We start from the raw sequence: 24038 nt of genomic DNA, 5'->3' as shown, positions 1-24038 counted from the left end.
TGGAGAAGATGTCTGAAGTACATCCCTTGACACAAGAGAACGTTTCTAGTTATGTATTTGTCACCTTATATTACAAATTGTTCATTCAACCACCTTTTTGTACTGATTATTTAAAGTGTACAAATACAGGCAGCATGTTATAGAGCAGGAGGAGCTGGGTAGAATGTAAAGCAGGCAGCATGTTAAAAAGGAGGAGCCAAGCAGATTGTACATAGTGTCCTTTCTGCAGGCAGCATGTTATAGAGCAGGAGGGACTGAGCAGATTGTACATAGTGTCCCATCTGCTGGCAGCATACGGTAGTCCAGAAGAAACAGAACAGATTGTACAGATAGCCCTTTCTGTAACCAGCATGTTATAGAGAAAGATGAGCTAAGCACATTGAACATATTGTTCTATATGCAGCTGGTATGTTAGAGAGCAGGAAGAGCTGTAAGGATTGCACAAACTGTCCTAGCATTAGGGAGCAGGAGGTGATCAGCAGCTTGCATACAGTAGCCTAGTACTAGGCAGCATGTTCTAGAGCAGGATAGGCTTTGGTGATATATATTTCTAGTATACCTTCCCCTCCTGCGATTAGGAGTCCTGTGGGTCCTACTTGGTTAGTGAAAGCTGACTTTATACGTATTCTGGATGACTTATGCTGGAGCTTTGCTGTGAAGCCTTTCTAGCCTCTGCTCAGCTGCTCCTGCTGTATACCATGCTCCCTGCAATGTGACATGACGGGTTCCCTTTAGATGATGTAGTAGATATAGGAAAGATACATGTAAAATTACAGGGAACATGAATAGTAGGACACAAAGATTAATCCGCAGACATCTCACAAGACCATGTACGGTATTAGGACACGACAATGATTATCTATACGCCACATGTACCGCACCCCGAGGGAACAGATTGTATAGGCATTAACCGTTTCTGTGCCGGGCCTGAAATTAGTAATAGGCCCACAAGCCTGAGGGATGTATTGGGCCAAACCCGACCTTTTGAACTGAATGGACTCCTGTCCATCAGTCTGTGCGATCTGACCAGCACACGGGTCCAATTCCACAGACTGATATGTGCAGGGGACCTAATATATACCATGCTGATGTGACAGGGGGAACACCTCATGGGTTCTAGTGATCAATAGGTCCAGAACTTTATTTCTCTTCTCCCGAATGAATGGAGCGGCAAATCAAGCACATCACATGCCATCCCGCTCTATAGGAGATGTACTATAGGCCGCGGGTGGCAGAGGAAGAGTAAAGATACAAACCTCCTGGCAGACAGCACAGTAATCTTTGTACCTCATAGGGTACTATGTATATCAGCACTGCCATTTATTTTTTTTTTACAAACCTCTATTTGCAGCAGTCAGTTTGGGTGTATGTGTTCCTCATTCGGCATCCCCCCCAGCCCCCCGTGTTAATTTCTTCATAACCTTGTTTGTCTGTGCGCTGATAATCAAAGCTCAGCAGTTTAGCAGGCAGAGGGCGAGCCTGTTATATGTATGGTACTAGAGGTCTAAGGGAACTATATATGCACCACTCATGCTTGTGGCTCTGCCCGCGCACACTATGATGCAGCAGGGGTGTGGCCTGATGTCACCATACAGTGTTAACAGTCACACTAGGCATATACTATTATATGTGTGCACTGCATGCACAATACCAATTCTGTTCCCAACCTGTAGTCTGCCAGGCCCCCTCCTTCCCCGGGCCTTGCCGCATATACCCCTGCAACCATGATGATACGTCCTTGGCAGTATCTCATGGAGACATTATTTCTCCCTTATTGACCATTTCAAAGTGGTAGGTTTCCTTTATGACCCACACTAACCTGCACATAAGGCCAGATGAGATGGTGCAGGCACATATTTTGGTTAATCAAATAACAAAATGGATGGATTATAGATTCTATAGAACAGCGATGGCGAACCTTCTAATGGCCAAGTGCCCAAACTGCAAACCAAAACCCCCTTATTTATTGCCAGGTGCCAACCAAAAGCAGTAACTTATTGCTCCCTGTTCTTCAACAACTTTTGATTATATTGGCCTCCAGAGGACAAGATGGAAAATTTGGATCATTTCAGCTTCTCTCCAGTGTCCCTCTGTACACAGAGAATCGTAAGGCCCGCATGAGGTCCTCCAAAGATATTTCAGCCCTGTCTACTCATTCTCTCTCTTCCTACAGTCCCAAGTAACAAAGTAACAAGTAAGTATCACTTTAATTTATGACTAAAAGCAGCATCTTTTAAGTTGCTTGGAACTGGAGGAAGATTCTTTGAGTCTTGTCTGTTGTGCTGGGGCGATGGCTCGGGTGCCCACAAAAAGGGCTCAGAATGCCGCCTCTGGCACCCGTGCCATAGGTTCCCCACCACTGCTATAGAACTATAGATTCTGAACTTTGCTAATAACCCACTCGGCGCTTGAGTACGTCAAAGCACTTGGGCATTACCACAATAGGTGAGGCATGCAGGCAACCCCCCCCCCCCCCCCCCTTTCCCTTCTTCGATACTGAGAGCTGATGACGTCACCGAGCCCTCAGGAGCATTCGAGCATGCGCATCGCCGTCTTCCCTGCCGGCTGCGCGTGCTATCGCAACACTTTGGCAAGGAGACCGCTGAAGTCTTGCAGTTGTCGTCACAAGACATCGGCAATAGTAGGCGCAGACGCCATGTGAGACTGCGATGCGCATGCAGTAATGCTCCTGAGGGGGTCGGTGACGTCACCGGCTCTCAGGAGTGAAGAAGGGAGAGTGGGGGAGGTGTGCCTGCATGCCTCCCCTATTGTGCCAATGCCCAAGCGCTGTGACGTAATCAAGCGCCAAGTGGGTTATAAGAAAAGTTCAGAATCTATAGTTATAATCCATCCATTTCGTTATTTGATTAACCAAAATTTGTGCCAGCACATCTTGCCTTATGTGCAGGTTAGTGTGGGTCATAACGACCATTTCGAAGTGGTTGGTTTCCTTTAATAGAAGGTTCATATAATAATATCAACCCTATCATCTGTTGGGACCATCCACTAGACTGTAGTGGATATGTGTCAAGATCCACTGAAGAACTTTTTTTTTTGACCAAGAATCATTACCCTCCAATTATGCCAAAATAATAACGTAGATTTTATCCAAATCCCCATTCACTTTAGCATCAGTCTTCTGCCGAGCACAGACAGACACTCTGGTTCCAGTTATGACCCAGAACAAAATCTTCCTGAAGGTTGTGCAGGTTTCATCCCACACACCAAGATTATACTGAATTTATTATAATGTATCTTCACCAGAATGTATATTTGTCATCCGCCCTGCGCTCCTTACACATACAGCTTAGTCCGGTCACACATTACCAGGAGTATATTACTGTCAGGGCCAGATACACAAATCATTTCCAGATTGTTTAGTCAATGATTTCCAGAATGGCTGCAGGTCTTCTCTTGTGGCACTGGGTTCCTCAGGCCCACACGGCCTGCGGTCACCTATGTAGGACATATGCGTGGGGTATGGTAATCCACAGTGCACTTCCGCCATCATAGTAGTTGGGTCCAGGTTAGAATCTATCAGCCGCTCTGCTCGCCACTGCTCGGATATTCCCGTATACTTTAGAAGGAGGGCTTCCTGTTGGGATGAGAAAGTGGACACAAAAATCATATAATCTGATAACCAAATGCATGATGTGAAGAGGAAGAACACTAAGAGATTACTACAGAATGGCTTCCCTTTACAACAGCTCATAAGTATCACATATGGGGGAAAGAGATGCTCCCAGCAAAGGGATAATGTGGAGTAGAGGAAGAATGTATGAGGAGACACAGGCTGCAGCTGCCCTTCCCTGGGGACTCACCACATGCTGCTGACAGGGAGCCAGGTAAGGTGAAATAAAGTTTTAGAAACTACTGAAAATGATTCAGAATGCTGACAAAAGGCAAATGTAAAATCAGCATAGGCTATTGGAACCTGTAACCAGCTGAAAATGACATCTCTGGTGATAGGTTCCCTTTACACTAATTTAGCTAAGCCAAAGGGAATCACCTCAAAAATACTCAGAAGACCCAAATCTCAGGAAAATCACGACCCTCCGCCCAACAGCATCACAAAACACAGACACATGAGAAGCCGCCTGGAACCTGGTTTTATAACGTACTTACCCAGGATAAGGTTACATATTGCTGTTCTTGCCATCTTGATGTTTTGAAATGATCCCAAAATGTGTATTTTACTATAGTAACAAGAAACAAAACAGTAAAGTAAATTGGTTATACAGAAGATTTATGAATATTTCATATGAGAATTTTACATAGAAAGTATTGTCTCATCTACATGAGTCCAGCACTTGCTCTAATACAATCTTCTACAAACATTTTCAAACTATGGGTCAATGCGATGCAACGGGAACATGACCGGTAGTTTGGAAGAGGCTACAGGACCTACCCAAGACACCGGATAAGCCATAAATATCTGAGGTAGGAAGCCTCCTTTAAATTTCAGCCATGGCTGCATATACTTACGCGTCAGCCAGAACTATTCTTGTCCTTGTCACGTTTTCGATTGTGAACTTGGTCTTTCCTCCTGTTCCAGCTATTCTGCCGATTGCACGGGAAAGATGGTCGCCCTTTAAAGGCTTCACTGTAGAAAGAACAAAGCGGGATATTACAGAATATCAGGGAAGCTCAGTACTTTGGCTTTCTGGGCTCAGAAATTGTTAACATATCCATAGAAAAGGTCCCCAACATTAGATCTGTGACAAAACAAACTGTACGCAGATTCTCCACTCTCTTGTGTAGTGGTCAGACAAGGAAACAAGGTTCCTGACGTATGATGAACTACTAGAGCTCAGCATTGGGAAGCGGGTATGGAGAGGGCTCACGGGCCTGCGGTCAGTAGTGGCGGCGATCTTGAGTGTTAACCATTTAAATCTTGGTTGCGCGCAATTGCCACTATCTTGCATGTGATCATGGCCACTGAACCCCAGGGAGTCATCAGGGGGCCCCGACTGATTACTATAACAGCAGGGAAATGGGGGACATGGGAGGTTTTTTAAAATTTGAAATTGATGAATGACAAAGTGGTTTTCGCCAAGGAGGGGAACCGCTCCTCACTGGCCACTCCCATGGGACTAGAGACACAGCTCTGCATAGAGAAAGGTAAACTTTCATCTAACTTATCTTTTTTGCCGAAAAATCCAGTTCTACTATAAACACTCTCTTTGGCAATGTGTATGTCATTCTCTATGGGGACATGGGGGAGCCAGCAAAAAGATGACAGTTCCCTTTAAATACTTTTGTACAAAAGGTTTTAATTTTTTCTTTTTTTTTTTTTAATCCCATATAATGGATACCCTGCAATACAATAGCATTGAAAATATGCCATGATTACTTTGTTGTTCTGTAAAAAAAATAAATTTGGTATCCTCTTAATCGTACTGACCCATTGGATGAAGTGGATATTACATTTGGATAACAGTAAAAGCTATAAAAACAGAAACCACAATAAAATGTTGTAATGGTTTTTTTTTGGTCAATTGTAATTTTTTTCCAGCTTCCCAGAACATGGCATGGAATATATAAAACTGTCTATAGAAACTACAATTTGCAAAAAAAAGTCCTCATAATACAGCTCTGTACATGGAAAAATAAACAGAGTTATGGATTTTTGAATTTGGAGAGTGAACAAATCAAAAACCAAAAAGGGCCAAGTCATTAAGAGGTTGTCAGGCCACTAACATTAAGAAGCCCCTGTAAATATGGACACCACTACCGCTCCCACAGCAGGCGTCCATGTTTGGTATTTCATTATCTTGTCTGTTGGATCACTTACCGTCGGTCACTTCAAACGATTCTAAGAAAAGATCATCGAGTCGCATTAAAGCCAAAGCGTCCTGGAAAAGACAACACTAAGAATCAGACCGGGGGGTCATGGGGAGTAAGGAGAGCACAGCCCTGGCCTTGGAGTATCCACGCAGCTCCATAATATCTAGTAACCAGGCCCCATGTTTACTTATCCATCACCCCCCCCCCCAACCCCAGAAACATTTCCTAAACCGCTGCTAAAGAGCAGGCCAGATCCTGTCCCATCACCAGAACTGGGGCCCCAGAGTCCATGTCCCTGTTGTAGTGAGGGGGAACAAAGAACTCGCTGCACTTTCCCTCACTCCCAAAGCAAAGGCGTCCAACTTACCTCTACTTGGAAACCCAGGACAAAGGCTTTGACAAAGTCTGCAGCTTTCGCTAGTGCGCCAACATCGGTCGTCTCTTTACACGTCTAGGGGGTAAAAAAGTGATATAAGAGGTCAATATTACCCAGAGACCATCCCTTATATCAGACAAACCCCCTCTGAGCATGGAGACCCACCCTCTGGACACTTTAGCCAAGGACTGCAATAAAGTTAAAAATAATTAGAGATTACAAATGGAGTTTCCACTATTAAAGGAAATCTACCATCAATCCATCATGATAAACCAGGGACATTACTCATAGATCCAGGCATGTGACTGCGGTAATCTTCTTATATATGTTATTCATGGCAGCCTCCTCACTTTTAAAATTATGCTAATGAGTAAAAAGGGCTTTTAATTTTGGATACATTCTTTGGAAGAGTTGCACGATAATGGATTACCATATTTTTCGGACTATAAGACTCTTCTTACTATAGGACGCGCCCCAGATTAAGGCTTCCGAGGAAAAATATATTTTACACCAATTAAAATATCCCTGTTGCTCGCACTAAAGCACAGCGTACACAGCTCTGCTCCATCCATACATTTACACACACACAGAACCCCTTGCCCAATTATTCTTACCCTTACCACTGCTTCAACACCAGTTCTCTGTTTATATGTCCTGTCCGTGTGTTTCCTCCGGTTACCATTAACTATGCAGCGGTATGTGTATTTACCACCATAAAGAAGAAACCATTGTGCATGATAAATAGGTTTGTGTGTGATGCATTTTTGAAAACTTTCCCATTGGAAACTTCCTCTGCTGCAGTGAGATTACATCAGAAAGAGGGGGGGGGGGGGGGGAGTGCTAAGGAAGCAGAAGGGCAAGGTGAAACAGTGTAACAGTCTGTGAAGCTCTGGTTATCACAAGAGCCCTACCGCAGAATTGTAAAAGCTGATTTTAGAAGAAAGGAGACAATGGATAACAAATAGAAGATTACCACAGTCACGGTGCCTGGATAGTAAATGTCCCTGGTTTATCATGATGGTAGATTTCCTATAAATACAGGCAGTCCCTGGGTTACATACAAGATAAGGTCTGTAGGTTCTTAAGTTAAATTTGTATGTAAGTCGGAACTGTATATTTTATCATTGTTCACAGCCAGAACTTTTTTGGTCTCTGTGACAATTGGATTTTAAAAATGTTGGGTTGTCATAAGAATTAGGATTAACACTAAAGCTTCATTACAGACACCTGTGATAACTGTTACAGCTGATCATTGTAGCCAGGACTAAAGTACCATAAATTACCAATATCCAGAGGGCCGTTTGTAACTAGGGGTCGTATGTAAGGCGAGTGTTCTTAAGTAGGGGACTGCCTGTATATTCATCCACCTGACAAGTCTACAACTGGATGATGGGGGTCTGCAGGTACTGCCCTACACTTCTAGGATCTTCCTATAAGCTGTGAAAGTTCCTAGGGAAACTAATGGAAGAGTAGAACCAACCCATACAGTGTCCCATTCATTTCTGTAGGACTATGGAGGCGCCAAAGTAAAAAACACTTAGATTGTTCTTGGAACGCCCAGAAGGCACAAGTTCCCATCTACACTTGGGCTTTAACTAGCACCAAAGTATAAATCGGGCATATTGATAGAGGAACACTACTCCAGCAGCACTAATGGAGACCCAAGCAATAACAAATCCCATACAATTTCATATTTGTTGAATAATACAAATGCCGACTCTACATTCCATGAAAGTCCACACTGATCCGCTGGAGTCAAGCTCTCCATACATTGCGCATACGTGACCATAGCCGGGTCTCACCCTTATCTCCACGTTCCGACTCTTCAGGTTGAAGCGGACTTGGAGCTGTAGATGATCTACGATAGGAGTGAAGATCTTCATCCAGTTTTCTTTCAGAGGAGTGAATCTGTGCGGAGGGACCGGGATGCTCCGCATTTCAGCCTTGCCTCCCTGGAAAAAGATAGTACATCACCAGACTGCACCACTACAGAACTACCTGCAGGGGATGACGGCCACAGGATAGGGCCCAACTTGCTGATGGTGGGAGTCTCAGTGATGACGAAAATGGCGCTAATCGATTTTCACCAGCTGCATTGAGATGCATGAAGCAGAACAGTCACACGCGGCAGTCTGCTCCATCACTCTCTGGGAGCGTTGAGGGGTCCGACTGAGGTAACTGGGACCCCATCGGATCTCTCATTTTCGTCATCTGTGGGAGTCTCATCATTGAGACCCCCACTGATTACCACGTTAGTCTATATCCTGTGGATGATTTGTGGGAAAACCCCTTTAAGCACACAGCCTAAAACGACATACAGGATACAGACCTTTTTACGTTTTTCCCTGCTCAAATTCCAAAGACATAACTTTATCTATCGGACACATGAGGGCTTGTTTTTTGCGGTAAGATTTATATTCTGCAATGGGTTAATTTTTTTTTTTTTTTTTTTTACAGCAAACGCTTTCCTGCAACGGAACATAATAAGATAGCCGTCATGCCACTTTTTTTTTATTAAAACTTTTACGCAGTTCACCATCGACTTCACAGCTGCCGCCAAAATACGTTCTTAAAGGGGTTGTCTAATGATTGGATTGTTATCCCGTTATCCTACGGGTAGAACAATCTAACTGGTGGTGGGTGCAGTCACACGGCCTGTTCTTGGTGGGCTTTGAAACGCATGCGTTTGAATCCGTTTTTTCTTCATTTCTGGAAAAGCTACTACAAAAATGTTAAACATATCGGCTTATGCATCCAGAAAGGAAGAAAAAACGGATTAAAACCAGCCAAACACATACGTTTTTAATACGCACCCTCACTATTAAAGAGAACAAGGTCCCATTCTCACTAACTGATGGAGGGGGAGGGCACACTACCAGCCTGCGTTCCTCTGCTTCACTTTGGTCCCTACTGATCAGATTGTTGACGGATCCTATGGAAAGGGGACAACTATGACCAGAGCGAGTTCCGGGGAGTTGGACACTGTCCATTATAATTATCTTTATACCTCTCTACCCCAATACCAGGCTCTTTATTACCTATATTACTGTATATCCAGGAGTATAGAGCCCCTCACTCATCTATGAGGTTGTGCTGCACTTGCCCCACACACAGCCTCATCTATAGGAAGAGCTCTAATAGGAAATCACTTAGATGACGTCACATGCTAGAGAGGTGACGTCATTACTCCCATACACACCATCAGCTGCTCCCCGGAGATGGGTGGGAAGCTCGGCCTCTTGCTGGGCTGCTCCCCGGTCTCCATGGGCTTCTCCTCGGCCGCCCGCCTCTTCTTGCCCTTCTTGCTCTTGACCTTGGTGAAGACCTCCCCGGTCCCGTCTCCGACCTTAGTTCCGTCCTCCGTCTCCATCTTATTTCTTACAATATTACGCCACAAGTTCTCTCCCAACACGTGCAAGCAGCGGAGATCCGGGGAGAAAAGGGCGGGGCTACAGCGTAAGGCGGAACAGATCGTTTTCACAATGACGTCACCATTACAGGCCCCACGAACGTCCTGAGCTTTTTTTTTCACGTAAGTGAGCTGTCCTTACAACTGCCTGTTTAAAAATATACATAATTCTATACATAATTTACACTAACTCCACATAAAATCATTCAATACAGTCAATTATTAAAGGTAATTTAAAAAGTATGCTTATGAATTAATTAGAATATGAAATATGTTGGAGGTTTTAGATGATTTTGGGCAGTCGGTTACGTAGACAGCCCCAGGGCTTAGGAAGCGTTGTGAGTGTCATGTGTGGGCGGAGTCTGTGTGTTTGGGTCAGTGAGTGTCAGCTCCGGGCACACACGCAACTTGTCTGGTCGCAGCAATGTCGTCGCCGTTGGAGAAGCCGCAAATTATCGCTCACGTCCAGAAGTCGGTGAATTACACCTTATTCGACTGCAAGTGGATCCCGTGCAGCGCCAAGTTCGTCTGTCTGGGGAACCTAGCGAGGGGCAGCGGGATCCTGCAGATCTATGAGATCCAGCACGGAGAGGCCAAGCTCATCCGAGAGGTCAGCAGCGCCATAGACGAGAGAGACGATGCGATGCGATCACTGCCGATCTCTAGAATTGCATTGCAGATCTGGTCGTGATCATTTGGAGTTTTTTTTTTGTATACACGTTGCCATGGTAACTGGGAAACCGGTAACTGACACGTGATCATGTGATGAGGGTGGGGTGGGGGGGGGGAGTAATAATAATAAGTAATAGAGTAAATAATGATCAATTTAATTGCTGTAGAAAACTAATTGTACAGATCTTTACTTGATTTCTTTTGTAAAAAGCGGATTCAGCAATTACAAGGTTAATTAAGGGGGAAGAAAATGTTTACTATCTTACTGTCACATACACATCATCTCATATCATGTAGTTTTTAAAAACAGTTGACATTTTACTTTTGTTTTTTTGGAAGTTTCTCCTGGACACAGTAGGGAATGTTCTACCTCCCTTCTGACACCGGGGACAGGCTCCTGTCAGCGCTCACACTTCTCCTTAGATGCCTATGGATATAAGAGTCTCTTGCTGTAAAGGGTCTCTGGTGTACCAGAGGCTGCAGCATGTTACTAGGGGGAGGATTTCTTAGCCTAGAAACTTTTATTGCAATCTTCTTCATTACAGGAATTTTCAGTTGGATTGCTCCTTGCTGACTTGCGCCATTGTTGTATAGGCTCCTCGGGCACTTACACTTTTTGCCAATATTCACAACTGAATTATGCTGTACTCACTGTTTTGTCAGTAGCCCAACTGCACCCATTAAAATAAATGTGTTAATAAAAAATCTAGCAATATCTGGTTTTTAGGCGTATTTCTAGGTGTCTCGGGGGCAGTGGGAGAGTGCTGACAGCAGACTGACCGCGGAGTCAGAAGAAAGGGGCAGCATTATACATTGTGTCACAGAGAAACATCCTATCAAAAAAGAGAAGAGTGTAAAACTCTTGTGAGAAAGGTGTTTATGTGGCAGTTACCTATTATTTGCAAACATTTTCACTGGACAACTCTTAAAGGCAACCTGTCACCAGGTCCCTAATTTTCACTAAAGGTTGCAGGAGCCCATCACAGCTGTCGTGCAAATATGTCTTTATGCTTTCTCTACGCATTTGTATACAATATAATTGTGTGTTATAACTGGCCTTCCACCCTGACAGAATCCTCTGTGTAGTCCCCGGGGTTGGGCTTTGGTATGGATGCATTTAAAAAAAACAATGTGTGACTTGTCTGTGCTGCAGACTCCTCAGCTCTCAGCCCCCATCTTTGTGCTCTTGTACAGGTACCCGACTGATGTCAGCTCACCAACTTGTGACCTCTGTGAAGGAGCAAGAGGGAGGAGCTGTACAGGAGCACAAAGGTGAGGGCTGAGAGCTGAGGATTCTGTCAGGGTGCAAGGTAAGTTACAACAGACAAGAATGTTGTAATAAAAATGCTAAGAGAAAACAGAAAGACATATTTTCAATGCAGGTGTCATGGGCTTCTATAACCTGTCTTTAGTGAAAATGAGGTCCCTGGTGACAGGTTCCCTTTAACAAATTGCTCTTATGTGGCCCCAGACAGCTATGGTCCAAATAACCGGCACTCCTTGATCCGCTAGTTGAGTAGCCATGCAATAGGAGCTCAGGGTGTGTACCTGCCTGATGTCATCTCCTACACTGCATCCTACTATGCGGGAGACACCATATAAAAGCAATGAGAGGGCCAGCACTTCAGTTATATGGAAATATACCTATCTGTCTATATACAAAGCATTGTATGGACAGAGAAGAAAAGCAGGCCAAAATTCCAATGAGCTGGCGATAGGACCTAGAGCAGACCTGGGCCAGGAGCAGGAGAGGACTGAGGAGTGGTAAGTACTTATCAGCTGTACTGTACTGCTCCCGGGTCCTCTCCTGCTCCTGGCACAGGTCTGCGCAGGATACAGAGCAGCACAAGGAGCCAGGAGAGGATTCATCAATTATTTGCTGAAAGTGGACAACCCCTTTAAATTTATAAGACAAATTTTCTTAAAGGACATCTACCACCAGGATGAAGGACTGTATGCAAATGACACTGAGGGGCTCCAACCTCCATTAACACCTATGAAGCCTGGAGCCCCTCAGGCTCATTAAATAGTCCAGCAGGAGAAAAGTCTAACACCCGGATGGAAACCGTGCTATGTGGAAGGTCTCTATGAGGATCCCCAGATCCTTCCTTAGGCCAGCAGATGGTAGTTTCTTGCAGTTTTTTTTTTACAGGCGTTTTCCAATTTCCTGTCAGATAAAAACCAGTGTCGGACGGGCCCACCAGAGAATCGCAGAATCCTCCGGTGGGTCCAGGCTCTATCCTGATGTGAATCAGAGGCTTACTCTGTTCCTTTAAATTAAGTTGATGTATATACGAGACTGTAGACTTGTGCTGTGCCTGCGGCGTGTTCTGCTTCTCTTCTCTGTTGCTAGGCAACAGCCAACCCTTTTCTTCCTATGCACCGCATTGTATTAACTGGAGTCTTCTCCATCTCTGTGCGATACTATACTGAGGGTTGTATTTTACTAAATCAGATCCCATAGTGAGGAACAGCCTGCACCAGTTTTCTGAATCTTTTGGGGGAAAAAAATATTTAAAAATTGGCAAGGACATAAGAATGGAATCTCTGAAAAAAATGCAGTTTCCGAATTTCCATAGTAGAGAAAAAGACTCTTCTGGTTCCCTTCAGGCCTTGGAGACATCATAGTTATCATTTTAAAGGGATATTTCAGACTAAAAATATTGATTACATATACATAGCCCCTGGGGTCCAGCACCCCTACAGATCAGCTGTACATGGCAGACAGCTCCATTCTCTGTATAGTGGCCAAACTGAGTCACTGTAGTTCTGATTCATGTGCATTGGTGCTGATCTGCAGTAACCTGCCCGACCACTACATAATGGACGGAGCTGTCTGCTTACTGTTTAATTCTTTGTTCGTCAGCTGATTTGTGGGGCTGCTGGGTGTTTGACTCCACAAATTTAGTATGATCAACCTAACTTTTGGATTGGTAAACATAATATTTTTAGCCTCTTTAAATTCCCTTAAAGGGGTTTTCTATTCTTTAAAACGCCTTAGTTAACAAACTAATATTCGCCTTCTGCTGGATATGGAGGACAGATGGCATAGATGAAGTGGTGGACTGATGAGGTGGGTATTTTATTGAAAATTTCAAAGGGACCATAAATCTGTATGCAGTGAGCTCCCTCTAGTGGTAGCAGAAATACTATTATTGATTTACTTTTTTTGACTTTCTCCAAAATTGTGGGTAAGAGACTACAGGAACATACCTATAATGATAACAATGTACTTTTTTACATAGGTTTTGGATATAAAACTAAAATTTTACTCCTGGGGGCTTAACTGGTAATAAACCCATGAAATAGCTGAGATATACGGTGTACACTATTCTACGTTGTGCTGATCACGACCGCTTAGGATTAGAGCTGAAAGTCCCAAAAGGATGTAATAACATGTTTTGATAGCGTTGACCCTGGAGCTGTGAGATGATACAACTCCTCAGGGAGGACTCATAAAAAAAACTTTCTTGGTTTCACCGGGCCAGCGGGGACATAACTAGATGTGTAAACAATTCTGAGCTCACCAGACTTCTAAGAAGGATAAGCCACCTCTGTGTGTACTGATGGGTGCCCTCCAGCTAGATTGTTGTTGTGCTGTACTAAAGTTTTAAGCAGGTAAGAAAGGGGAAAAAAGGCTCCAAATTGAGAACCGGTTAAAAAAATTTAATTTTAGAATTTATTTTTCATTTTTTAGAAAAAGCTAAAAGATAACAAATGTTTAAGATGTAGAAATAACATTAATATTTGCAGTGATCGTCATTTGCCTTCAAAACAACATAAATAATTCTTGGGGCTGTAGGGAGATTGTTCCAAACATCTTGGAGAACTCTATTTATACAGGATCCTTCTGTATCCCAGACAGATTCAAATTAGTTGTCCATTTTATATTCTATTATATTATAATACAGGCGGTCCCCTACTTAAGGACACCCGACTTACAGACAACCCATAGTTACAGACGGACCCCTCTGCCCACTGTGACCTCTGGTGAAGCTCTCTGGATGCTTTACTATAGTCCCAGACTGCAATGATCAGCTGTAAGATGTCTGTAATGAAGCTTTATTGATAATTCTTGGTCCAATTACACCAAAAATTTTGAAACTCCAATTGTCACTCGGGCAAAAGAAAAAAAATTGTCTAGAACTTCCATTATAAAATATACAGTTTCGACTTACATACAAATTCAACTTAAGAACAAACCTCCAGACCCTATCTTGTATGTAACCCGGGGACTGCCTGTATTAATACATGTTTGTTAATTTTTATGCTGAAGATCCTTCTTAAAGGGTCATTAACTTTCCAACAAACTTTGTATAAGTGAATAGTATAAATGACTATAAGAAAGTCTGTAATATCTTATCAGAGGTAAGTGCTTCCTTCGTCCTAGCGCTTTCGCAATCTGCTTTTTATTCTGAAATCTGTGCTGAATTTTATCTTGCAAGAAAAATGGATAGAATTTTTCTGAGGTGTCAAGATTACACAGGAGCTCTATGGAGAGGGGAGGGGGAACCATCAGTCGCGCCATCTGGATTTTCACTCACCGACAGATTGAACTGAAAATTCACAATTTGTGTATTAACTATGTATAGTGTTCACACACAGGGTACTTTGGTGAAGCTTGTTGAAAAGTTAAGTCCTCTTTAAAGGAAATCTACCAACACAATCAAGCCTGATAAACACTTACTAATAGATCCAGGCACCGTGACTGTGGTAATCGTCTTATATTTGTTATCCGTGGCCTCCTTCCTGTTAATATCAACGTTTCAAATTATGCTAATGAGCCTGAAGGGATTTTGGGGGGCGTTGCCAGAGTCCGCTCCATACTGACACTTCACAGGCTGTTACACTTTCTCACCCTCCCACAAGCTCCCTTAAGCACCCAGTGGGAGGGGGAAGTGCTCCTGCACATTGTAACAGCCTGTGAAACTGTAGCATGGAGGGGCTTTAGTAACACCCCCAGGAGGCATTCTTGCTCATAAACATAATTTTAAAAGTTGATTACAGAAGGAAGGAGGCCATGGATAACAAATATAAGCAGATTACCACAGTCCTGGTGCCTGGATATATGGGTAAGTGTCCCTGGTTTATCATCATGGAATATGATTGTAGATTTACATTAAAGGGTTTTTTTAGGAATACTGGGAAACACCTTAGGGATCAGAGATGGAGTAATATAATAAATAAAAGAACTTATTCCACTCCGACACCTGGTGCCAATGATGTGGTGGTCTCAGACCCACCTGGGAGTCCCAATCAGTGGCCTCAGTGGTGCACGGGATGTCACTCATAACTACAGGAAGTGACACTGATTAGTAACCACTGAGGCTACTTATTGGCTGAAGCAAGTTCTGAAAGGTAGGTACACTTTTCTGTACTTACCCACGCTCTTCTATTATCATGGGATATGTATCTCCTCATGTGGAAGAAGCAGAAGCCATTTTTTTGTAATTCAGCATAATCTAGTTTTAAGTCATGTTTTTTTTTTTTTTTTTAATGTATTGAATAGATTGAAAAGACAAAGCCCCTGAAATGCGGAACATTTGGAGCCAGTTCACTACAACAGAGATACTTGGCCACCGGTGACTTTGGAGGAAATCTCAATGTCTGGTAAGATATGAATACTGTATATATCACTCATATAACTGTGTGCCATAAAATGGATGGAATATTCATATATACTTTTACAGGATTTATAGTAGGAGGATATATTAGGATATGAGGTAATTTACCAATATATATCTAGTAATAGTTCTGATCCGCTTTCTTGATATGTAAAGTGCAGCCTCCTGTCTTTTACCTCATCAGCCAGAGATTCCTGACCATAACATGGCCGCAGATGGAGGGTCATGTGATCTCTAACTGTCCATGAGCAATCGCCCTGCCAGGACCTTAATCTTTGAGTCATGAATACTATAAGGTCAGGGCGATCTCTCATGGACAGATATAGGTTAAGTCGCCAACCCTGTTAAGGTAGATCTGATAGTAGGTTCCCATTAATATTCTGTACCCTAAATATCTTTCCCTGACCCTATAACAATTTCTAACCTTATCTACAGTTTATTTAATATGCTAATTTTCCATAGAGGCTACAGAAGCATGGAGAAGCCTCTCCGGGGAGGGGAAGCAGGGGCTACTCCACGCCCCAGTAGCCTCTGCAATCCCTCCATACCTGTGTGCAGCCTGCGGTGCCCTTCATCCTCCTTAAACGGCATCTAGCATCAGATTACTGGATGGTAGATGACTATAATGTACCCACCTGTCCCTGTGTGACCCAAGCTTCACTTCTTATATCTTTGTATGCCCACATTTCTGTAAAAAATAAGTTTATAAGATATGTAAATTTGCCTGTGGTGCTCTGCAGAGCCCCATCAGGCTCCACTGTAATATAATAAGTGCTCGCCCCGGGCCCATGCTAACTGCGGACAGGGAGGTAAGTAATAGTGATCTACCATCAGGTAATCTGATAGTAGATGTCCTATAACGAATACTACTTACCTTTAATAAATTCCACTTGTCCTTTAATGAATACTATTTCACCTTCATCTTTTACACTACTAACTACTAGCCCCCTCAGAGTATGAAATGTCCTTTCATGAATTCCCTATTTTATATGAAATATCACCCTTTTACCTAGAAAAAAAAAATCTCCAAAGTTAAGTGAAAATTATCAGAGAAGAATCAGATTTTTGCCTGAGACGAGTCACACTGTGAGGCTGCAGGTGGAAGCAATGGACACCTTATATTGCGATCTATAGCACCTAGAATCATGCATTTAGTGTCATGTTAAAGATAAGAATCTCATCTTTCAGATCATATCAGGCTTGTGGATTTTTTGTACCGAACCAGAGATAGAGGGAGTTTAACTGCTAGACTTAGATATGTATCTACAGCTCATATTCCCAACTTTTTATTCCCAAGCCACATGCATCCTCAGCTTAGTCTAATATGTATGTGATGTCAATAAGGGGAAATACTTTGGCAATCTCCTCTGGCAGCTTATTATGCACCTGGTGTTATATATTTGGTGCTTACCTATGTGAATTTAAGTGCAATCATATTACATAAAGACAGTGTATATGTGTATATATATATATGTATATATATGTATAATTATGGTACTTGCTATGTGCATTGGTCTGCAGTGTGCAGTATGTACTCTTATGCAGTCATGCAGTGTGTTACATACTGTAATGTGGTATAGATGTGCTGCAGCGCCATCTGCTGGCAGAAGCTGAAAATGACCTCAAGATTTAGAGAGCTGCAAAAGCCTAGTTAGGCAATCTCAGCATTACATGAAATTTTCGAACATTCCCACCTCAAATCCCTATTACGATAAAATGTGTTTTGTAGGAATCTGGAAGCAGCGGATACTCCCGTTTATTCTGTGAAAGCACACAAGGAGATTATTAACTGCATTGATGGAGTTGGAGGCTTAGGCATCGGAGAAGGAGCTCCGGAGATTGTTACGGGAAGCCGGGATGGTAAGTGTTAATGGGGTATACCATTGCTTTGTAGTGGTCTGGTTGCTTAGGTACCTACTGTTCACTGGAAGGAGGTCTCTAGTATTATAAATAGAGAGGTAGGTTGTGCAAACCACCTCTCCATTCATTGTCTATAGGCTTGCAAGAAAGTGCTCTGCTAATCACAAAGTCCCCGAGATCATGTGAGTTGGGGTCCCGCAAGCCAGACCCCAATCACATCACTTGTCCCACAAAGTATATTATACACAGTTGTTAAGAGTATATACATAGAACTAAAGGACAATTTTCTGGCTGCTTGTCGCCTCCACTAGGGGGCAGCAGTTTGTATTAAATTTCTCAATACAATTAGAAGAGGCGTTGCAGAGATATTACAAGAACAGACGTGTAGACTGACGGGGTCCCTTTAATCACATTACATTAAATTATAGCAATCTTGTAGGATTCCTATCCCATCATCCTGTGGTGTGGTGGATGTCCCAAAGGTTCCTAAATAATAATAATCTTTATTTATATAGCACCATCTAATTCCATAGCATGTTACTAAATTTATATCTTTAACTTTTTATATTTTTCCAGGAACTGTGAAGGTTTGGGACACGAGGCAGAAGGACACTCCAGTTGCCAATATGGAGGCTGTAGAAGGAGAATCCAAGAGAGATTGCTGGACTGTGGCATTTGGTAACACAGAGTGTTTTTGAGACCCATCCCCTATTGTGGCGGTCTCGGTTGAGACCCTACAGCCCCGTTGCGGTGGTCTCGGGTTGAGGCCCTATGGCCCGGTTTTGGTGGTATCGGTTGAGGCCCTACGGCCCATCCCCTATTGTGGCAGTCTCGGTTGAGGCCCCACGGCCCAGTTGCGGTGGTCTCGTTTGAGGCCCCGCGGCCCATCCCCTATTGTGACTGTCTCGGTTGAGACCCTATGGCCGGTTGCGGTGGTCTCGGTTGAGACCTTATGGCCGGTTGCGGTGGTCTCGGTCGAGGCCCCACGGCCCATCCCCTATTGTGGCTGTCTCGGTTGAGGCCCCATGGCCCCATAGTTAATGTCCCAATTGAGGCTCCGCCTCATGTAGAGGGAACTTAAATGTAATGATTTTGAAATATTGGAAAACCTATACATTTTTGGGAAAACCCTTTCAATACCTCACTGTACACAGGAAATTTCCAAATTTTTCATGTATTTTCTCTCTTTTATACTGAAGGCCATGCTTACAATCAGGAGGAGCGCGCGGTCTGTGCCGGATATGACAACGGGGATATTAAGCTGTTTGACTTGCGTAACATGTCTCTAAGATGGGAAACTAACATCAGGAATGGGGTGCGCTGTTTTTTTATTTTCCTTATTATATTTTTTACCTCTATCACATGACTTGATGACTGCTCTGTTTTTGCCATCACCTTTTGCTATGATTTTTCTCTCTCTGCAGATTTTTTGCGCCTTTTCTCTGTCCAGGAAGCTTCTCTCTGACACAGGAGGAAATATTTCCCCCCTCTTCTATGTCCGGAGACTTTCTGCTCTAAGCACCATCACACTGCTCCTGAGAATAAACTATTTTAGGCCATTTTTATGTTGATATGGGATTTGAGCTGAAGATTTCTGGTGTCAAAGACAACAAAATAGTGAGCGGAGCCTAAAAGCCTCAATAATAAAATCCTTTACAGGCACCTCAGGAGCAGTGTGAGAGTACTGGGAGGTGACACAGAGGGAGGGGCAGGGAAGGAGGAAAGGAAATAATGTAGGATTAAAAAAAAAAAGATTCCATTATATTAGAAAAGTGTTTAAAAAAAAAAAAAGCATATTTTTTACTGGACAGTCTCTTTAAGCTTTAATTATCTCTTCTTTAGGTTTGCTGTTTGGAGTTTGACAGAAAGGATATCATGATGAATAAATTAGTTGCCACCTCCTTGGAAGGAAAATTTAATGTGTATGACATGAGGACCCAACATCCCACAAAAGGGTTTGCATCGGTTACGGAAAAGGTAATCCGCATTCAACTTTTTAAAAGAAAATCTGCCATCAAAATCAAGCATAAAAAACACAGGGCACTTACTCATAGGTCCGGAGTCAGAAGGGCTCTGGAGGCCGTTATCAGAGGCCCTCATTGCTGTAGCTTCACAGGCTGTTACACTGTCTGCAGGCACCCAGGCAGAGGGAATGGTGAGTGCTGAGGGAAAGGGGGAGGGGGGCAGACAGTATAACGGCCTGTGAAGCTACAGCACAGAGGGGCATTGGTAACGGAGTCCTTATGTCTCATTTAGCATAAAGTTGGTTTTAAAAGGAAGGAGATCACGGATAACACATATAAGTAGATTACCACAGTCGTGGAGCCTGGATCTATGAGTATCATGACAGATTTTGTTCAGGATTTCCTTTCAGTGGTTCTAGTAGTAATAGACATAAAGATGCACAATATGTTGTGAGACTGATTGCTGATCACATGACACAACTTATACAGGGGGAAAGGAAAACTTCCAAATAAAGTACCTCTGTGCTGCGCTGCGGCATCTGTGTGCGCTATACAAATAAAGGAATTATTATTACTAATGCTGAAATTTTGGCAGAGGTTTTTTGTGGGGTTCTATGAGGCTACTGCCTGACGGTCTTAAAAAAAAAAAAACCCAAAAAAATAAATTTAAAGGGGTGGTCCAGGATTGTATTTTGTCTTATTTGCCCTAAGTGATGTAATTAAGAACTTTGCCCCAGTCTATTAGTCGGTCAGTCTGAAAACATTAACCTTGGCAACTATTTAAGGTAGGTAGGGGTAGAGGTTATGTGCTTTGTCCAAAAACTGCTCTCATAATCCTAAATTGAAGTTTTTCTCCAATTTCAACTTGAAATGATGAAACCTCTCTACACCAGGCGCACAAGTCCACCGTCTGGCAGGTCCGGCATCTGCCACAGAACAGAGATGTCTTCATGACGACGGGAGGAGCGGGAGCTCTTCATCTCTGGAAGTAGTAAGTGGCTTTTTTCATACCTTGATAACGATTATTAGTCACTAAATTCCCTTAAACCCTTCACGACTGCCATACGGCTACATACATCCTATTAGCCCCGCGCAGAAAGGACGTGTATAAACGTCATGACACTGCTAAAATCCAAACAATAATATATCTCCCCTTTAATATGATGTGTGTGTGTGTGTGTGTGTGTGTGTGTGTATATATATATACTTCACAGAACCAGAGAGATCCACTCTCAAAGTTGTAGTAAAATGTGACTTTTATATACAGATTTCTATTTCTGAGAGATCCGATTGTAACTTTGAGTTGCGGTTCTGTGAAGCAGCCATACACAATCCAGATATCGTGTTAAAGGGGAAATATAGTCAGGAGATTTAATATGACACCAGAATTGTGTTTCTGGTGCCAGGGTTCGGGAGATATTGGCATTTGAAATGTGCCCCCTCCAGGGTGTCATCTGAAGGCAGAATGTAGAAGGAGCTGCAGGAAAGACTTGGCTCACAGTTTGCAGAATTATAGAAGTACTTGCACCCTCTGCATCTGCAGCTGAACATGGGGAAAGGGGATGGAATGATGCTTTACATATGTATTACATATTTTATTAAGTTTATTCAGTTTTACTATTCAAAAAAGAAAATTAACTTTCTATAAATTCACATTTATAGTAATTTATCGGCTAATTTTTTAAAGAAAAAATATATAAAAATATGTAATTAATAAAACAGTCAAGTTAAAGTCTCACATGTCATGGGAAAAGTGCATATTGTTTGGATATGTAAAAGCCTTTCCAAAGATATCGTCATTTAAAGAAACGCATAACAGAACTGCAAAAATTGATCAGCATCAATGACCCTCAGTCATGAAGGGATTAAAGGAAACCTACCATCAGGGATCTAACTAACAAGGTAGATTTGATGTTAGGTTCCTACTATCGTGCTGATTCACATACTGTATCCGGCATATCTAAGAGTTAAGTTTTGCTTAGATTCAACGACTAAATTCTCATTTATGTAAATCATGGGGTGTGGAGTAGCCGCACCCTGGAGCGGGAGCAATGACTACTCAACATCTTTGTAGCCCATCAGTGTGTCTCAACCGCACTCCAATCTTCATTTCGGGAATTCTCATTGTGAAGCCGGAGTTTGGCACAGAACGCAGTGGGGACTACAGGGAGCGGCTACAGGGGTGTGGAATAGCCATTGCTCCCGTTCTACGTCGCGGGTACTCCACGCCCGATGATTTGCCGAAATAAAAGATAAGTTTTGCTTAGATTCTACTTAACCGGGTAGAGGATGAGGGCGATAGTAGGAACCTACAATCTGATCTACATTGCTAGGTAGGTCCCTGACGTCTCACGTCCCTGAACCTCCCGGCTTGCTGGTTTAGTTAATATTTGCACATCCAGGACAGTTAAAGCTACAGACACTGCAATGTGATGGTACAGTCTCTAGCTGCCCATGTGATGCTTGAATCAGTGTTCCGTGTGGTCCTTTGCTAGAGCTCCACTGAAGGCTCTCCCGTTGTTGGGATTCCTACCACTGTCATGTAGGGTTAGATGTTTACACCCTCTTCTCTCTTCCTAGCGAGTATCCTGCTCAGCGATCTCGGAAAGACTCTGAGGGTGTGGACATGGGAGTGGCGGGAACAGTCAGTCTTCTTCAGAACGTGACTCTATCCACACAGCCCATCTCTAGCATAGACTGGAGCCCGGATAAGAAAGGCTTGTGCGTCTCCACCTCATTCGACCAGACGGTCCGAGTACTGATCGTCACCAAGCTCAACAAACTATGATGTCAACAATGTGACACGAGGACATTGGGAACTACTTTCTACATATTTTTCTCTGTTTTGGTGAATTTTTCATGTCTTTAATACCAAAAAGAAAATGAAGTATCTCCATTGCTCGTGACCCTTGGTGTCACTTGAATATTATTTCAAGGGGAGGCAGACCCAAAATCGTCTTTAAGAAGGTATTCGTGCCAGAAGTTGCTGTATTGTTTTATGACTAGCTCTTAAAGGGGTTTTCCCTTGTACACTATCTCCATGTACCCATGGGCACAGGATGATGATGCGCGTCCTAGGTCTGGGACTTCATCGGATACAGAGGACTGCGGAGCGTAGTGAGAGTGCACCACATACTCTCCATTCATCTCTATGGAAGTGACGACAGTAGAAGTTGAATAGAGAATGTGCCGCGCATGCGCAGCTCATCGCCCATCAGCCTGGCTGCAGTAAGGGGATAACAAGACCTCTGTTCCCAAGATAAGTCTAGGTCCCAGAGGTAGGACCCCCATCTATCCAAATAGTGTACATGGAGAAACCCCTTTAAGAGGCTCAGGCTCACACACAGTACAATTTTACAATTTGGAAGGATCCAACCACGTTGGCTACTAGTAAGGACGTCTTCAGAAATGTCACAAAAGTCGTAGGATCACAATGTGGCCGGCTCTCCACTCGCCTTCGCAGCCCCTCCAAAGCTTTCCACAGCTCCCAGTTGCACATGCGCCAGAATCCTACGACTTCCCGACGCGTCACGTTTTTGCTCTATGGCGCATGTGCTGGAGAGTTAGAAAGCAACACTTGTTAACATTACAAGACCCTGGCGCACACATGCGCTACAGTTTTCAAGTGAACCTGTCACCTAGAATGCCATTTAGCTGGTGACAGGTTTTAATAGCGTATGCTATGCTAAATCATTTCAGTAGGTTAGAATAATTTATTTCACATTACCTGGCTCCCTGGAAATCTGTTATATATGGGCTCCTCTCTTTTTATAATCAACTATTAAATTTATGCCAGAAAGGCTCTCATTATCAGAGCCCCTCCTTGCTGTAGCTTTGCAGGCTATTACACTGTCTCCCAAACCCCTTTGCCTGACGTAATCTAACACAATGGGTGGGAGGAGGTTCTGATGGAGCAGTGGGTGAGACAGTGTAATAGCCGATGAAGCTACATTAGCTTAATTTTAAAAGTGGATTTTAGAAGGAAGGAGGCCATGGATAACAAGTATAAGATTACCACAGTCCCGTTGCCTGGATCTACGAGTAAGTGTCCCTGGTTTATTGTGATGGATTTTGATGTTCGTTTTCCTTTTTAAAAGTTCCCTAATAATATATGTTTAAAAACATTCAAATTCCACTGTCAGAATAAACAACCAATCACACTGGTGCTTAGTTATTTATCATTTTATAGAAAACCTCTGTATCTGTACATGAAAAACTGAACTTGAACAGAAGGTGAATGATATATTTTACTATACATGTTTTTCACGGTTTACATTTTACTATAAAATCTACCTGTTTTATAGTTAACTTGTGTGGCTATTTGTACATGATGAAATTGCCTGACC

At 43.0% G+C, this 24038-nt stretch overlaps 2 protein-coding genes across 2 annotated transcripts; one reads left to right on the top strand and one right to left on the bottom strand.

Moving 5' to 3' along the window:
- Window positions 1-3191: 3191 nt before the first annotated feature.
- PNO1 (partner of NOB1 homolog) lies at window positions 3192-9633 on the bottom strand. The gene is made up of 7 exons (XM_072140417.1): window positions 9363-9633; window positions 7966-8115; window positions 6155-6238; window positions 5795-5855; window positions 4486-4603; window positions 4126-4196; window positions 3192-3595 (listed from the first exon to the last, which is right to left on the bottom strand). Exons 1-7 carry the CDS (start codon window positions 9531-9533, stop codon window positions 3528-3530), a joined length of 723 nt encoding a protein of 240 aa, XP_071996518.1. The 5' UTR covers window positions 9534-9633; the 3' UTR covers window positions 3192-3527.
- Window positions 9634-9912: 279 nt separating this feature from the next.
- DNAAF10 (dynein axonemal assembly factor 10) lies at window positions 9913-24000 on the top strand. Its single transcript, XM_072140415.1, has 8 exons — window positions 9913-10182; window positions 15754-15854; window positions 17598-17728; window positions 18305-18406; window positions 18928-19043; window positions 19571-19705; window positions 20586-20683; window positions 22273-24000. The coding sequence occupies exons 1-8, from the start codon at window positions 9997-9999 to the stop codon at window positions 22478-22480; spliced, it is 1077 nt and encodes a 358-aa protein (XP_071996516.1). The 5' UTR covers window positions 9913-9996; the 3' UTR covers window positions 22481-24000.
- The last annotated feature ends 38 nt before the right edge of the window (window positions 24001-24038 follow it).

The sequence above is a fragment of the Engystomops pustulosus genome, chromosome 3 (assembly GCF_040894005.1).
Source record: "Engystomops pustulosus chromosome 3, aEngPut4.maternal, whole genome shotgun sequence".
NCBI lineage: Eukaryota > Metazoa > Chordata > Amphibia > Anura > Leptodactylidae > Engystomops > Engystomops pustulosus.
This window is presented reverse-complemented; position numbering and strand designations above follow the sequence as displayed.

Coding starts and splice junctions, on each gene's coding strand:
- PNO1 (XM_072140417.1), bottom strand. CDS start 9,533: ATGGAGACGGAGGACGGAACTAAGGTCGGAGACGGGACCGGGGAGGTC. Junction 5,856..6,154: donor TCCTGGGTTTCCAAGTAGAG/GTAAGTTGGACG, acceptor TGTCTTTTCCAG/GACGCTTTGGCTTTAATGCG. Junction 4,197..4,485: donor AGAATAGTTCTGGCTGACGC/GTAAGTATATGC, acceptor TTGTTACTATAG/TAAAATACACATTTTGGGAT.
- DNAAF10 (XM_072140415.1), top strand. CDS start 9,997: ATGTCGTCGCCGTTGGAGAAGCCGCAAATTATCGCTCACGTCCAGAAG. Junction 17,729..18,304: donor TGTTACGGGAAGCCGGGATG/GTAAGTGTTAAT, acceptor ATATTTTTCCAG/GAACTGTGAAGGTTTGGGAC. Junction 19,706..20,585: donor TTGCATCGGTTACGGAAAAG/GTAATCCGCATT, acceptor TCTCTACACCAG/GCGCACAAGTCCACCGTCTG.